General features: G+C 35.8%; 1 protein-coding gene across 5 annotated transcripts in view; it reads left to right on the top strand.

Annotated features, from left to right (window-relative positions):
• The window catches only part of OSBPL1A (oxysterol binding protein like 1A), a 338,964-nt gene that overhangs the window by 77,789 nt on the left and 246,090 nt on the right, over positions 1–15,085 (top strand). For all 5 annotated transcript variants that reach the window (XM_036756461.1, XM_036756436.1, XM_036756451.1 and 2 more), the window contains one exon: positions 11,646–11,757. In XM_036756461.1, the coding sequence (XP_036612356.1) occupies positions 11,646–11,757 (112 nt within the window). The remainder of the gene's footprint in view (positions 1–11,645; positions 11,758–15,085) is intronic.

Genomic DNA, 15,085 nt, shown 5'->3' with positions numbered 1-15,085 from the left:
CATATTCTACAACTTGTTCAGCCATTCTCCAATTGATGGGTATCCCCACAATTTAAGAGCTGCTGTAAATATTTTTGTACATGTGAGTCCTTTTTCCATTTTTATGATCTCTTTGGGATACAGCCTTAGAACTGGTATTGCTGGGTCAAAGGGTATGCACATTTTTATAGCCCTTTGGGCATTGTTCCAAATTGCTCTCTAGAATGGTTGGATCAGCTTACAGCTCCATCAACAATGAATTAGTGTTCCAACTTTCCCACATCTTCTCTAACATTTATCATTTTCCTGTTTTGTCATGTTAGCCAATCTGGTAGGTGTGATGTGGTACCTCAGAGTTGTTTTGATTTACATCTCTCTAATCAATTAGTGATTTAGAGCATTTTTTCGTATGACTATAGATTGCTTTAATTTCTTCCACCAAAACCTTCCTGTTCATATCCTTTGACCATTCATCAATTGGGGAATGACTTGTATTCATGTAAATTTGACTCAGTTCTCTATATATTTTAGAAATGAGGTCTTTATCAGACACTAGTTGTAAAAATTCTTTCCCAGCTTTCTGCTTCCCTCCTAATCTTGGTTGCATTGGCTTTGTTTGTGCAAAAACTTTTCAATTTAATGTAATCAAAATTATCCATTTTGCATTTCATTATGTTCTCTATCTCTTGTTTGGTCATAAATTCCTCCATTCTCCATAAATCTGACAGATAATATTCATTGCTCCTCTAATTTACTTATAGTATCTGCCTTTGTAGCTAAATTGTGTTCCCATTTGGACTTTATTTTGGTATACAGTGTCAGCTGGAGTCTTTGGGTTTATCAAACAGCAGATTGCTATGATCATTGACTACTATGTCTTCTGTATCTAACCTTATCTATCCCTCTATTTCATAGCCAGTGGCAAGTAGTTTTGATGATTGCTGTTTACAATTTAAGATCTGGGCCACCTTCCCTAGCATTTCTTTTCACTAATTCCCTTGATAATTGGGACTTTTTGTTTTTCCAGGTGAATTTTGACATTATTTTTTCTAGCTCTATAAAATAATTTTTTGGTGGTTTGATTGGTATGGCACTGAATAAGTAAATTACTTTAGGCAGAATTGTCGTTTTTATTACATTAGCTCGGCTTAACTCATGAGCAACTGATGTTTTTTCCAGTTATTTAGATCTGACTTTTTTTGTGTGAAAAGTGTTTTGTAATTGTGTTCATATAGTTCCTGGGTTTGTTTTGGCAGGTAGACTCCCAAATATTTTATAATGTCTACAGTAACTTTAAATGGAATTTCTCTTTCTATCTCTTGTTATTGGGCTTTCTTAGTAATATATAGAAATGCAGATTATTTATGTGGGTTTATTTTATATCTGCAATTTTGCTAAAGTTGTTTATTATTTCAAGTAGTTTTTTACTTGATTCTCTAGGATTCTTTAAGTATATCATCTACAAAGAATGATATAACTTAGTTTCTTCTTTGCGTATTCTAATTCCTTCAATTTCTTTTTCTTCTCTTATTGCTAAAGCTAACATTTCTCGTACTATATTGAATAACAGTGGTGATAAGAGACATCCTTATTTCATCCCTGATCTTATTGGAAATGCCTTTAGCTTATACCCATTACATATAATGCTTGCTGTTGGTTTTAGGTAGATGCTACTTATTTTAAAGAAGGCTCCATTTATTCCTATGCCCTCTTGTGTTTTTAATAGGAAGGGGTGTTGTATTTTGTCAAAAGCTTTGTAATTTATTTTAGTATGCAAATATGTAGTTCACATTTGGGCCATGTGACTTCTATCTCATCAGGGGCAATTAGGTACTATTTAACTATCTCTTTACTTATCTTGGGTATTGACTTTTTGTTCTTTTTGTACTGTTTTTTCCAGGCCAAAGATTGTTCTCTTTGGCAGAGAAAACAGAAGCAAAATAAGTGTTTTCATCCTTCCACTCACCCTCAGCAGTACTATCTCTGATGTGATCTCTGTCTTTTCCAATGCTATATTATTCCTTTAAAATGCTTTTTGTTGGTCTTAGCTTTCCTCATCACACACATTATTCCCAATATTACATTGCTTCATTTATTTGTATATTTCTTTAAATTATGAGTTCCCTTTAAATTCCAGTGGTCTTTGTATATAGTTCCTCCTTTTCCTTATCTATATTTAGATAGGCTGGTCCACACATAATAGGTACAATCTGTGTTCAGGACTGCCTAAAATTGTTCGGGTTTGGTATACAACTTGCCAAAGAATGACAGATATAAAGCTAGAAGGAACCTTAGAGGTTATATGGTCTCTTTCGTATTTTATAGATGAGGAAACTGAGGCCCTGCAGTGACTTGCCCAAGGTCACACAGGTAGTGACAAAGGCAGGATTAGAACCCAGATCCTCTGATTCCAAAGCCAGTACTCTTTCCTTTGTACAACACGGTTATAGTTGTTTTCTACTATATTAGCACAGGTTCATCTCTAGATCAAATGCCAAATGAAGCACATCAAAATTGAAAACTTGTGTATGTTGTCTTCATCTAAAGAAAATATTTCTTGCCACCTGAAGCTCATTTTCTATCATTCTACCTTAGTAAAGAGCATAGTAGATCACTCATTTTACAGATGAGGAAACTGAGGGCCAGTAAGATTACAAGACTTGTCTGACATGACACAGATAGTGTCATAGGAAGAGATGGAAAAGAACTATATGGCATGTAACAATCCTTATATGATTGCATAGTTTTAAGTAACTTTATCTTTTGTTTTCTCTTTTCTGTTACGTTCCTCCCTTTGTTAGAGTCTCTGAACCATTTTCATTTTATATATAGCTGAAGTGGTAGAGTGTTCAAAATGTGTACTGTGGTTTTGAGCCCAAGTCTTTGTTAACTTGGGAAAGTGGTAGTGTTAAGACAGGCTTTGAGTTCCCTTTTTCAGCCCCTACTCTCACAGGTAGGTTGGGTAGCTAGGTACTTCTGCCCTTAGGCAAGGTCCTAGAGGTAATCTTGAAGGTTGAGATTGGTTTTCTCATAATCATTAATGAGCCACTACCAGTGTGATTTCCATTTATTATCGATTGATATCAATTAGCCAGCCAAACTTAATTAGCTTTTAGAAATGGATATTTATTGAGTACAACAGTTGGTACCAAAGATATCCCCAAACGGGGGGGAGGATCTGTCTCCCACAAGCATATGTAGAGTGTAGGGAGAAATGGGCCTCTGCTTATTAGAGAGCACATGTGATATAAGGGTAAATTGCAGCTCCTCCTTGCTGAAGTCCTTTATTCCTCTTTGTGGGATCCTCATGAAGTTCTCCTGAGGTATGTTGTAACTGTCTTCCAGGTTCCTCGTAGAGATTTGAAGCTGCCTTTCCTCAGGCCATCTCAGCTTTTAATACAGTTACTGACATCAGCCAGTGCTACCTGAGGGTATTTTTATTGTCACAGATAGAAGTCTCATTTTCCAAACTTTTGAAGTTCACAATTTTGTCTTCCTCTGGTCAGTAGAGGGGGAATGGTGGGTCAGATGGAGAAGGGTGACACAAAACCTTAATAATTTAATATAACCCTAACAATTTCATATGAAGGGCTTGATTAAATCTCCTCACTACCACTGGATTGGCCTATCACTACAATTTTTTATTCAGTTTTTCAGTCATATCTGACTCTTCATGACCCCATTAGGGGCTTCTTGGCCAGAGCACTGGAGTGGTTTGCCATTTCTTTCTCCATTAATTTTACAGATGAGGAAACTAAGGCAAGCAGGGTTACATAACTTGTCCAGGGTCACCCATCTAGTAAGTGATTTGAAGGCCAGATTTGAACTCAGAAGAGGAGTCTTCTTGACTCCAGGCCAGGCATTCTATCCAGTATACCACCCCACTGTACCTAAATTACTTTTCCAAGGTTGCCCTATTCTTAACTAGCTTTTTTTAAATCTAAGTCCCTTATGGTGTGACACCTAGTTAACCAATCCCAGTATGCTTCCTATGTTTGCTCTTCTCTTAAACCTTTGGCTGACAGATTAATTCAAAGAAAGTTTACACCTGTCAGTCTGATTGACTGATTCAATCAAAAAGTCCCCACCTGCTGTTTTCAATTATAGTACCATGGACCCTCAGTCTTCTGGTAGAATGCTAGGAATTGTTAATTGTTTAGTTCTTTCCCCTTTAGATAAACTAAAATAGTGCTAACACCATGACAGCGAATCCATGCCAAACTCTCAGCAATTTCTCATCTCTGAATGTACTTATAGATCTGTGAACATGTTGCAGGAAATAGAAATAGATGAAAAGCTTCCAGGATTCTGTTTGATTTAAACTTTCTAAGATACGAAGCTTTATATGTATTATGTCTTTCCTGTTTTAAAAGCTTATAGATCTTGTTTGAGATACTGGATGGGGGGATATTAAGTAGTATTTTAAATACTTGCCTTGAGCAAGCAAGTTAATGTAACTGTATGTTAAGTTGAGAACAGACAATGCTGATTTTATTCATTTTACTTCAAGTGCTGCCTATATTTTTCAGTGTTTTGGGCTAGCAAAACATTTATTTATAAAGTTGGCATTAAGAATTCCTTTTTGATGAGAATATTCTACCCTTTTTAGAGGCCTTATGACAATATTCAGGGATGCTTTGAGGCCTAGTATAGTCTCCAGATAATTTATATGGATTGTTCTTCTGTGACTGGTGAGTGTAAAACACAGGAATGTTTTATCATACAGATCATTCTTTAAATTCCAAGTTCAATTTAATTCTGCAAGCATGAACTACATAATAGAAATACAAAGTGATTTTGAAGCTATGAAAACCACTAAGGACTGGAAGTATCAGGAAAGATTTATTGTAGTATGTGACAATTGACTGGGCCTTGAAGGGAGCTGGGGATTCTAAGAGTCTTAGGTAAGGAAGGGAGAGCATTTCAGCCTTGAGTACCAGCCTATACAAAGGTGCAGAGACTAGAGATGAAATGTTATACTTAGGGAATAACAGGGAGGCTCATTTGATAGCAATGTAGAGTATGGTGCATGAGGGAAAGAAATAGGAAATCTTCCTGGAACCATGGCTTAGAGAGAAAGACTGGAAGGTGTTTATGTGTCCAATAAGGAAGTTTAGATTTTATCTTAAATGCAATAATGAGACACTGATGCTTTTTAAGAAACCACTTAAGGAGGAGAGTGACATGATCTGATTTGTGCTTTAGGCATATAAGTTTGGTGGCTTTGTGGAGAAAGAGGGGAGGGAGTCAGGAAGACCTGAGTGGTGGTTGTGAGTAGAGGGGTCATGGATGTGAAATGTGTTATGGACAAGGCATGGAGAATGAAGAAGTAAGGATGACTCCAGGGTTGTAAACCTGGGATGTTAGATGAATACTGATGCTTTCTATAGAAATGGAAAGTTAGGAGAGGCAGGTTGAGAGAAAATGAGTTACATTTCTTACATGTTGCATTTGAGATGCTTGTGGGACATCTAGGTGGACCTGAGCTCGGGTGATTCAGGATGAATACAGGAGAGGATGGTTGGATATATAGATCTGGGAATTGTCTGCGTGGTTCTGCTATTCACTTAGCTCCTGCTACCTTTCCTGTTCTTTACTTTTCTCTCCTGAAGAATTCTTCATATCACTTTCAGGAGGTAGGTAGCATGTTTCAGTTTATCCTCTGGAGTCATGGTTGATAATTACATCAGCAGTTATCAACTGTGGTTGATAATTACAATGATCAAAGTCCCTAATTCTTTGAAAGTTGTTTGTGTTTACTGTATTATTGTCACTGTATAAATTGTTTCCCTGGTTCTGTTCACTTTATATTCATTCATATAAACCTCCTTCTGACAGCATCCCTTTTATTATTTCTTTCAGCCCAACAGTATTCTGTCATATTGGTATGCCATAACTTGTTTGACCATTCCTCAGTTGATGGGTATACCTTCAGACTCCCATTCTTTGTCATCTCAAAAAGAGCTATAAAAATTTTGTACATCCTTAGGGTTTGTTTTGCTTAGGACTAATCTCTCCCTCAATCTGCCCTCTTTTTAGTTCCCTCTCCCTTTTTATTGAGTGAAATAAATTCTGTACTCAGCTGTGTGAATCTGTGTGTATTCTCTTTTTGGCCAGTTGAAATGAGAGGGAGGCTCAAGTGTCAGTTGTTCACTATCATCTCCTCCATCTTGTTTTGATAGGTGCCTACTTGTATTCCCTCATTAGAGATAATTTTTTATAACTTTCCTTTCCTTTTGTTCCCTCACCCTGTGTATTCCTCTTCCTCTCTTTCCATCCTTCTCTTAAGATAATTAAGACATAACAGAACCACTTCCACGCCTTGTCTAATTAGAATGTACCTATTACTCCTGATGATGATAGACTTTTGAGGGGATACATGGTATTATTTCTACATATAAGAATGTAAAAAGGTTTTACTTGCTTAGTCCTGTCTGGTTGCTTGTTCATATGTACATTTTTATATATCTCTTAGCTTCTGTATTTGAACTTCAAAGTTTCTATGTAGCTTTGGTCTCTTCATCAGAAATGCTTGAAAGTCATCTATTTCATTAAAGGTTCATTTTTCCCCTTAAAATTTTACTGTTTAATATTTTCTAAACTTTCTTTTCCTTTATAGTGGTGGCTATATGGCTGATAAATTTGTGTGATCCTGATATATTTGGTACTTGAATTCTTTCCTTCTGGCTGCTTGTAGTATTTTTCCTTTGACCTGGGAGCTCTGAATTTTGGCTATAATATTCCTAGGAGTTTTCATTTGGGGTCTTCAGGAGGTGACTGGTGGTTTTTTCTGTTTCTACTTTGTCCTCTGGTTCTAAGAGGTCTGGGCAGTTTTCTTTTAAGGTTTCTGTAAATGGGATGTCTAGGATCATTTTTGGCCGTGTCTTTTACATAGTGCAATGATTCTTAAATATCTTCTCCTTGATCTGTTTTCTAAATCAGTTGTTTTGCTATGAAAGACTCTATGTTTTTAGTCTTTTGATTTTTAATATTTCTTGTTTTCCCTTGGTGTCATTGGCTTCAATTTGGTCTAGCTGGATTTCTAGGAAGTAAAAGTTTTGTGCCTCCTGTGCCAAGCTATTAGTTTCACTGCTAGTTCTTTCTTCCATAACTCTCATTTATTTTCCATTTTTTCCTTTAGCACTCATTTCGTTTGTAAAAAGCATTAAAATATTTTTAGATTCTTGCTTTATGTCTTCCAGGGATTCTAATTGAATTTACACCCAGGCTGCGTTTTTCTTAGAAACTTTGCTTATAGATGTTTTGAATTCATTCTCTTCTTCCGTTTGTTGTCTTGAGCATCCCTGTTTCCATAAAAGCTAATGATGGTGGGATTCATTGTTTGTTTGCTCATTGTTCCAGCCCTGGAAATTTCTCAGGGTCTTTCACAGTTGTCCTGACTTTGGACTATATGTTAGGCCTGAACTCCATGTAATTATGAAGGAATATCTGGGCTAGTCCTCTTGCTTTCTTGGACTATTGAATATTGTGTTATTCCAGGCTCTCAGAGACAACTCAGGTTGAGGACCTACAAACTTTCAGGGTTCTCAAAGGGGTCTGATGAGTCTGATCCAGGGCAAAGTCTAATTGTTGCCTCTCTGCAAGTTTCTGACCTAGGTTTGGGTCTCAAGCAGCAGTAGACTGCTGTTGGATGTAGGAAGTCAGAAAGCTCAGCTTGTTCAGAGTAATAGTATGGTTCAGAGCGACAGTACCATAGGCTTCCATTTATTAATTCCCTTGATATTCTTGACATATTGTTCTTCCAGATGAATTTTGTTATTATTTTTTCTAGCTCTATAAAATATTTTTGATAGTTTGATATAGCACTGAATAAATAAATTAATTTAGGTATAATTGTCATTTTTATTATATTGGCTTGGCCTATTCATGAGCAATTAATATTTTCCTCAGTTCAGATTTGACTTTATTTGTGTGAAAAGTGTTTTGTAATTGTGTTCATATAGTACCTGGGTTTGTCTCAGGAGGTAGAATCCCAAGTATTTTTTTATTGGCTACAGTTATTTTAAATGAAATTTCTTTTTCTGTCTCTTGCTGTTGGACTTTGTTGGTAATATATAGAAATGTTGATGACTTATGTGGGTTTATTATACATCCTGCAATTTTGTTAAAGTTACTAATTACTTCAACTAGTTTTTCAGTTTTTTTCCCTAGGATTCTCTAAGTATACAATCATATCATTTGCAAAGAGTAATAGTTTTGTTTCCTTATTGCCTATTCTAATTCCTTCAATTTCTTTTTCTTCTCTCATATAATAGTGAATAATAGTGGCAATAATGGGCACCCCTGCTTCACCCCTGATCTAATTGGGAAAGCTTCTAGCTTATCGCTATTACAGATAATCCCTGCTGGTGGTTTTAGATAGAAATTACTTATTTTAAGGAAAGCTTCATTTATTCCTATGCTTTCTATTGTTTTTAATACAAATGAGTGTTGTATTTTGTCCAAAGCTTATTCTGCATGTGAGATAAATATATGACTTTTGTTGGTTTTATTATTAATATGGTCAACTATGCTGATAGTTTTCGTAATATTGAACCAGCTCTGAATTCCTAGTATAATCTCACCTGGTCATAGTGTATGATCTTTGTGATATATTGCTATAATCTCCTTACTTATATTTTATTTAAAACTTTTGTGTCAATATTCATTAAGGAAATTGGTCTGTAGTTTTCTTTCTCTGTTTTTGCTCTTCCTGGTTCAGGTATCACCACTATATTTGTGTCATAAAAGGAATTTGGAAGGGCTCCTTCTTTGCCTATTTTTCCAAATATATAGTGTTGAAACTAATTATTCTTTAAATGTTTGGTAGAATTCACTTTTGTGAGTCTGTCTAGTGTGGGGATCTTTTCATAGGTAGCTCATTGATGGTTTGTTCAATTTCTTTTCCCAAGACAGAGTTTTATTCTATTTCCTCTTCTATTAATCTGGGCAATTTATATTTTTGTAAATATTCATCCATTTTATTTAAATTATTAGATTTATTTGGCATGTAATTCCGCAAATTAGCTCCTAATGCTTTAATTTTCTCTTCATAGGTAATGAATTCACCTTTTTCATTTTTGATATGAGTAATTTTGTTTTCTTCTCTTTTTTGATTTTTTAAAAAAAAATATTTATTTATTTTTAGTTTTCAACATTCACTTCCACAAGATTTTGAGTTCTAAATTTTTTCCCCTTCCTAAAACAGCATATAATCTGATATAGGTTATACAGATAAATCACATTAGCCATATTTTCACATTGGTCATGGTGTAAAGAAGAATCAGAACAAAAGGGAAAAACCAAGAGAAAGAAAAAACAAACAAAAAAGGAGAGAAAATAGTATGTTGCAATCTGCATTCTGACTCCATAGTTCTTTCTCTTTATGTGGATAGCATTTTCCATCTTTAGTCTTTGAATTGTCTTAGATCATTGCATTGCTGAAAAGAGCTAAGTGTATCAAAGTTGGTCATTGCACAATGTTGCTGTTACTGTGTACAATGTTCTCCTGGTTCTTCGCACTTCATTCCTCATCAGTTCATGCAAGTCTTTCCAGGTTTTTCTGAAATCTGCCTCCTCACCATTTCTTATGGAATAATAGTATTCCACTACAGTCATATACCACAGCTTGTTCAACTGTTCCCCAAATGATAGACATCCCCTCAATTTCCAATTCTTGGCCAACCACAAAAAGAGCTGCTATAAATATTTTTGCACATATGGGTTCTTTTCCCATTTTTATGATCCTTTTGGGATATAGACCTAAAAGTGGTATTGTTGGGTTGAAAGGGTGTGCACAGTTTTATAGCCTTTTGGGCATAATTCCAGATTGTTCTCCAGAATAGTTCACAGCTCCACCAACAATGCATCAGCGTTCCAATTTTCCTACATCTCCCAACATTTATCATTTTCCTTTTTTGTCATGTTAGCCAATCTGACAGGAGAGATGTGGTACCTCAGAGTTGTATTAATTTGCATTTCTAATCAGTTGTGATTTAGAGCCTTTTGCATATGACTATAGATAGCTTTAATTTCTTCATCTGAAAACTGCCTGTTCATACCCTTTGATGTTTCATCAATTGGGAATGACTTGTATTCTTATAAATTTGACTTCTCTATATATTTCAGAAATGAGGTCTTTATCAAAAAAAAAAAAAGGAATGAGGGCTTTATCAGAAATATTGGCTGTAAAAATTATTCCCCAGCTTTCTGATTCCTTTCTAATCTTGGTTGCATTGGCTTTGTTTGTGCAAAACCTTTTCAATTTAATGTAATCAAAATTATCCATTTGGCATTTAGTAATGTTCTCTATCCCTTGTTTAGTCACAAATTCTTCTGCTCTCCATAGATTTGATAGGTAAACTATTCCTTGCTCTCCTATTTTGCTTATAGTATCAGCATTTATGTCTAAATCATATACCCATTTTGACCTTATCTTGGTATACTGTGTAAGATTTTGGTCTGTGCCTAGTTTCGGCCATACTGTTTTCCAGTTTTCCCAACAGTTTTTGTCAAATAGTGAGTTCTTATCCCAGAAGCTGGAATCTTTGGGTTCATCAAACAGTAGATTAGTATAGTCATTGACTCCTGTGTCTTCTGTATCTTTTTTATGAATATTTTTTTATTTAATATATTTAGTTTTCAGCATTGATTTTCACAAGAGTTTGAATTACAAATTTTCTCCCCATTTCTACCCTCCCCCCACTCCAAGATGGCGTATATTCTGGTTGCCCTGTTCCTCAGTCAGCCCTCCCTTCTGTCACCCCACTCCCCTCCCATCCCCTTTTCCCTTCCTTTAGTGTCTTCTGTATCTAACCTATTCCACTGATTTATCAACTCTGTTTCTTAGCCAATACTGAGTAGTTTTGATGATTGCTGCTTTATAGTACAGTTTTGGGTCTGGTATGGGTAGCCATACCACCTTCCCTTGCCTTTCTTTTCATTAATTCCCTTGATATTCTGGACCTTTTGTTCTTCCAGATGAATTTTGTTATCATTTTTTCTAGCTCTATAAAATAATTTTTGGTAGTTTGATTGGCATGGCATTGAATAAGTAAATGGATTTAGGTAGAATTGTAATTTTTATTAAATTAGCTAGGGCTACCCATGAGCAACTGATTTTTTTTAATTATTTAGATCTGACTGGGAGAAAAGTGTTTTGTAATTGTATTCATATAATTCGTGGGTTTGCCTTGGCAGGTAGACTTCCAAATATTTTATATTGTCTATGATTACTTTAAATAGAATTTCTCTTTCTATCACTTGCTTTTGGGCTTTGTTAGTAATGTATAGAAATGCTGATGATTTATGTGGGTTTGTTTTATATCATGTAACTTTGCCTAAGTTGATTATTTCAAGTAGTTTTTTAGTTGATTGTCTAGGATTCTCTAAGTATATCATTATATCATCTGCAAAAAGTGATCGTTTGTTTCTTCTTTGCCTATTCTAATTCCTTCAATTTCTGTTTCTTTCATGATTTTAGTTGAGTTAGGCAATCATTATAATAAAATCAGTTATACCACCTGTGTGGTTATTTGTACATATGATAAATGTGTTCAGTAATACTTTCTATATTGCTTTGTCCTTAAACCTCAGAACCAGAAGTACCATAATAGTGAGATCTTAAGTCTTAGTAATAGCAAAGAATAATTTCTTTACTTTTTTAGGAATTGGTAATGCTTCTATTAGAACATAATGCGGATGCTGCTGTTGTGAATGGGAATGGACAGACAGCAAAAGAAGTAACTCATGACAAAGAAATAAGAAGCATGCTTGAAGGTAATAATATCTTGCCTGTAAATACAATAACCTATTACCTGTCCAGAAATTAGCTCTTTAGAATCTTAAACTATATAGAATGTGATTAAGAATGAAGACGGCAGCAAAAATATCCTTTTAGAGTCAAAATACAAAATGGATACCATAAAGTGTCTATTAAAAGTTATGAGCATCTCCACAGAAGGCTTATCCTAAGGAATAGAAGACTTGGGGATTAGGTTATAGCGGTCACGAAATATTTGAATGGTTATCAGTTTTAAAAGTTTAAATGCTATGGGAAACAGAGTAGCAAAATATTGGGAAAAACTTTAACAAAAAGATTGATTTGGAAATGGAATCGACATTCATTTTCAGGTGATAAATTCTCTCCCTTTTGAGGTTTTCTGGCAGACACTAGGTGAGAAATTGTCACAGATAATTTAGAGGATATTACTGTATAGCATCAGTGGTTAAGACTAGATGACCCCCTATGTTGCTTTCTAACTCTAGGATTTTAAGATTCTTCGGAGGTGAAAGAAAGGGGTAAAGGAGAATGATGAGTCAAAGTTACCATCAAAGTTTTGAGTCTGGGGTAACTGGAAGAATCGTTACCTCACTGGACTACTGAGGAGAAAATTGGCATGGCATAGGAGTGTGTCTTTATATGCACTAGTAGGGATGTATTTTTAGACAGGAGAAAAATCAGTGACCTTATGCTGCATGTCTTTGATATTTTAGGTAACATAGGATCAAGGTTATCTACTGAGAATGATGAATGTTAGCAGGACTGGGAACTTGAAGAATAGGGAAAAGATTTGCTGTATCATGTTGAGGGAATTTGTTATGGAGTTAACAAGGGATGAATATAAGAATTTCCAGGTAATAGGGAGGTCATGTGTGAGGTCGTAGAGGATAAATTTGTAGTTGATATCAAAGTGGAAACATCTAACAGGTATTTGAAAATCTGGGGTTGAGGAGAGAGAAAAATACTGGAAGTAAAGATTTGAGAATAATCTTCATAGAGATCATAGTTAAAATCAGGGGAATTGGTGAGGAAGAAGTCATAGAAAATGCAAAGCAGAGTATACGCATGTATTGATCCTTGGAACATGCCTTGCTTTTAAGTAATCAAAGGAGGAATTGTGGAACCTGTGAAGAATAGCCATAGATTGAAGAGTAGAACTGATGTACAGTTGTGTTTGTCCTTCATTCTCAAAGAGGACCATGACATCGGGGAAATGATAACATGACTTGCAGTTGACTTAGATTTGAGTGAAGGAGAGCTGTGCAAGGTCACCAGCCTCACATTCTCCTCCAGAGCCATCTGGGTCCAGTGGCCTGATATTCACCAGGAGGACTGGAGATGGCCCAGGATGCAAGGGGAGACCCTAAGCCCTTTTAAGCTAAAATCTTTTCAGATTCTCACTTTGAGTGAGGTAATGCTTATTCAGTGAATAGGCCTCATTAAGAAGTGAGTCAAGGGATGGCCCCTTTAGTAAAAAAAAAAAAAATCAAACTGGGAGGGGAAGACCCTCAGGGTTGCTGGCCAAAAGAGAATCAGTTACTATTTACATTCACCCTGAGCTAGAAGGGCAGGGACCCATTGTTGTCCAATCTGTGAGCTCAGGAGTGAATTAAGGCTTGGTCTTTGAGAAAGAAATCTAGCCAATATATCCAAAGTTAAGGAGGCAGCTTTCAGCCATCAAAATTTACTTTCCTTTGGCCAGAACACCTTCAGGTAAGGGAAGAGGAGAAGGCAAGGGAGAGGAGAGGAGCATCCTAGAAGCTAAGAAAGAAGATTTTAAAAACAAAGGAGAGGACAACAGTGTCAGATGTTTCAGAAAGGGTAAGGAGAATTAGGATTGATAGTGACTCACTGGATGTGGTGATTTAGTAGGTTTTTGGTTAACTTTGAGAATCCAGTTCCTGTAGAATGGAAAGGGAAGAAGGTAGATTATGGTGAGTTAAGGAAATAAGGGGACACATAAAGAAGGAAAAACATGGCTTCTCCAGAAATAACAAAAAAGGAAGTTAGTGTAAGAAATGGGGAAAAAGGCCAGGAAACTTAGAGCAATAGAAAAGCAGGCTATTCAGTGTCTTTGCTGATTCTCCCAGCCAGTTTTTACCACCTAATAAAAGTTTGTTGAATTAATAAATACTTGTTCACTATATCAAAAGTGAACTCATAATCAATGTGCTTTGTGGCCTTGTAGCAGATACTCCTATCCATGTCTTGAAGTTTCTTTATCTATCATCTGTGTTAAAGCTAAGCTAATCTTAACTTTTACTTTAATCTGAGTCCTTTACAGACACACATGTTAATTTATGCTGCTTACCATAGGACCACACTATATAGAATCTAAATATAAATGGTTGCAGTGGCTCTCAAAGTTATGTTGGTTCCTTCACTTTCCATTTATCTTAACCTCTGTGCAATTCCTGCCTTAGAGTCTCATGTACTTATGCATATGAATATTTGTATTTTTATATTTTCTTTTGGCATCAACTTATTTGCTTTACATTTCTCTTACTAATTTAGAGGCCTGTAAACCATGGCCCTCTTTTACCTTCATTATTAATATGTAAAGCACCTAATGTTATGCCTTACATATAGTGGGAAACAACAATTATTTGTTATTGATAATGAATACAGTACTAATAGAATACTGGAAGAACATTAAAGAAGATCTCAATATTGAATACTTGTTCATTCAGACTGCAAAGAAGTAAGACTGTGAAATTAGAGTCATTAGTAATAAGAATAGAAAAAAATGTGTTTTGTCTTTTTTCCCCTAAAGAGCATACAGTCAGTCAATAAGCATTTATAAAGTGCCAGACACTGTGCTAACTGCCAGGATACAAAGAAAGGCAAAAACAGTTCCTGCCTTCCAGGAGTTCACAGTTTAGTGAGGGATACAGCAAGCAAACAGATATTTACAAGTTAGCTACATATAGGATAAATGGGAAATATTTAATAAGGGGAAGACACTAGAATTAAGAGATATGACTTAGTATAGAAGGTCGGATTCTACTTCGGACTTGCAGGAAGCCAAGAAAGTCAGGAGGTGTAGAGGAGGAGAGGGAACATTCTAGGCATGGAGAACAGCCCTAGAAAATGGCTGGAGTCAAGAGATGAGTATCTTGTTTGTGGTTCACTGGGTCAAGGAATACATAAGGAGTTGGGGAGTAGTCTCAGGTACAAGAAGGCTGGAAAGGAAGGGGGGATGGCTAGTTTATGGAGGCCTTTGAGTATCAAATAGAAAATCTTGTGATAAGGAACCATTGAAGTTTACTAGGGACAAGGCAGGGATGACATGGTAGGACCAGTGCTTGAGGAAAATCACTTTGG

This window comes from Trichosurus vulpecula, chromosome 1, assembly GCF_011100635.1.
Source record: "Trichosurus vulpecula isolate mTriVul1 chromosome 1, mTriVul1.pri, whole genome shotgun sequence".
Lineage (NCBI taxonomy): Eukaryota > Metazoa > Chordata > Mammalia > Diprotodontia > Phalangeridae > Trichosurus > Trichosurus vulpecula.
The sequence above is the reverse complement of the archived record's forward strand: the minus strand, read 5'-3'. Positions and strand labels throughout refer to the sequence as shown.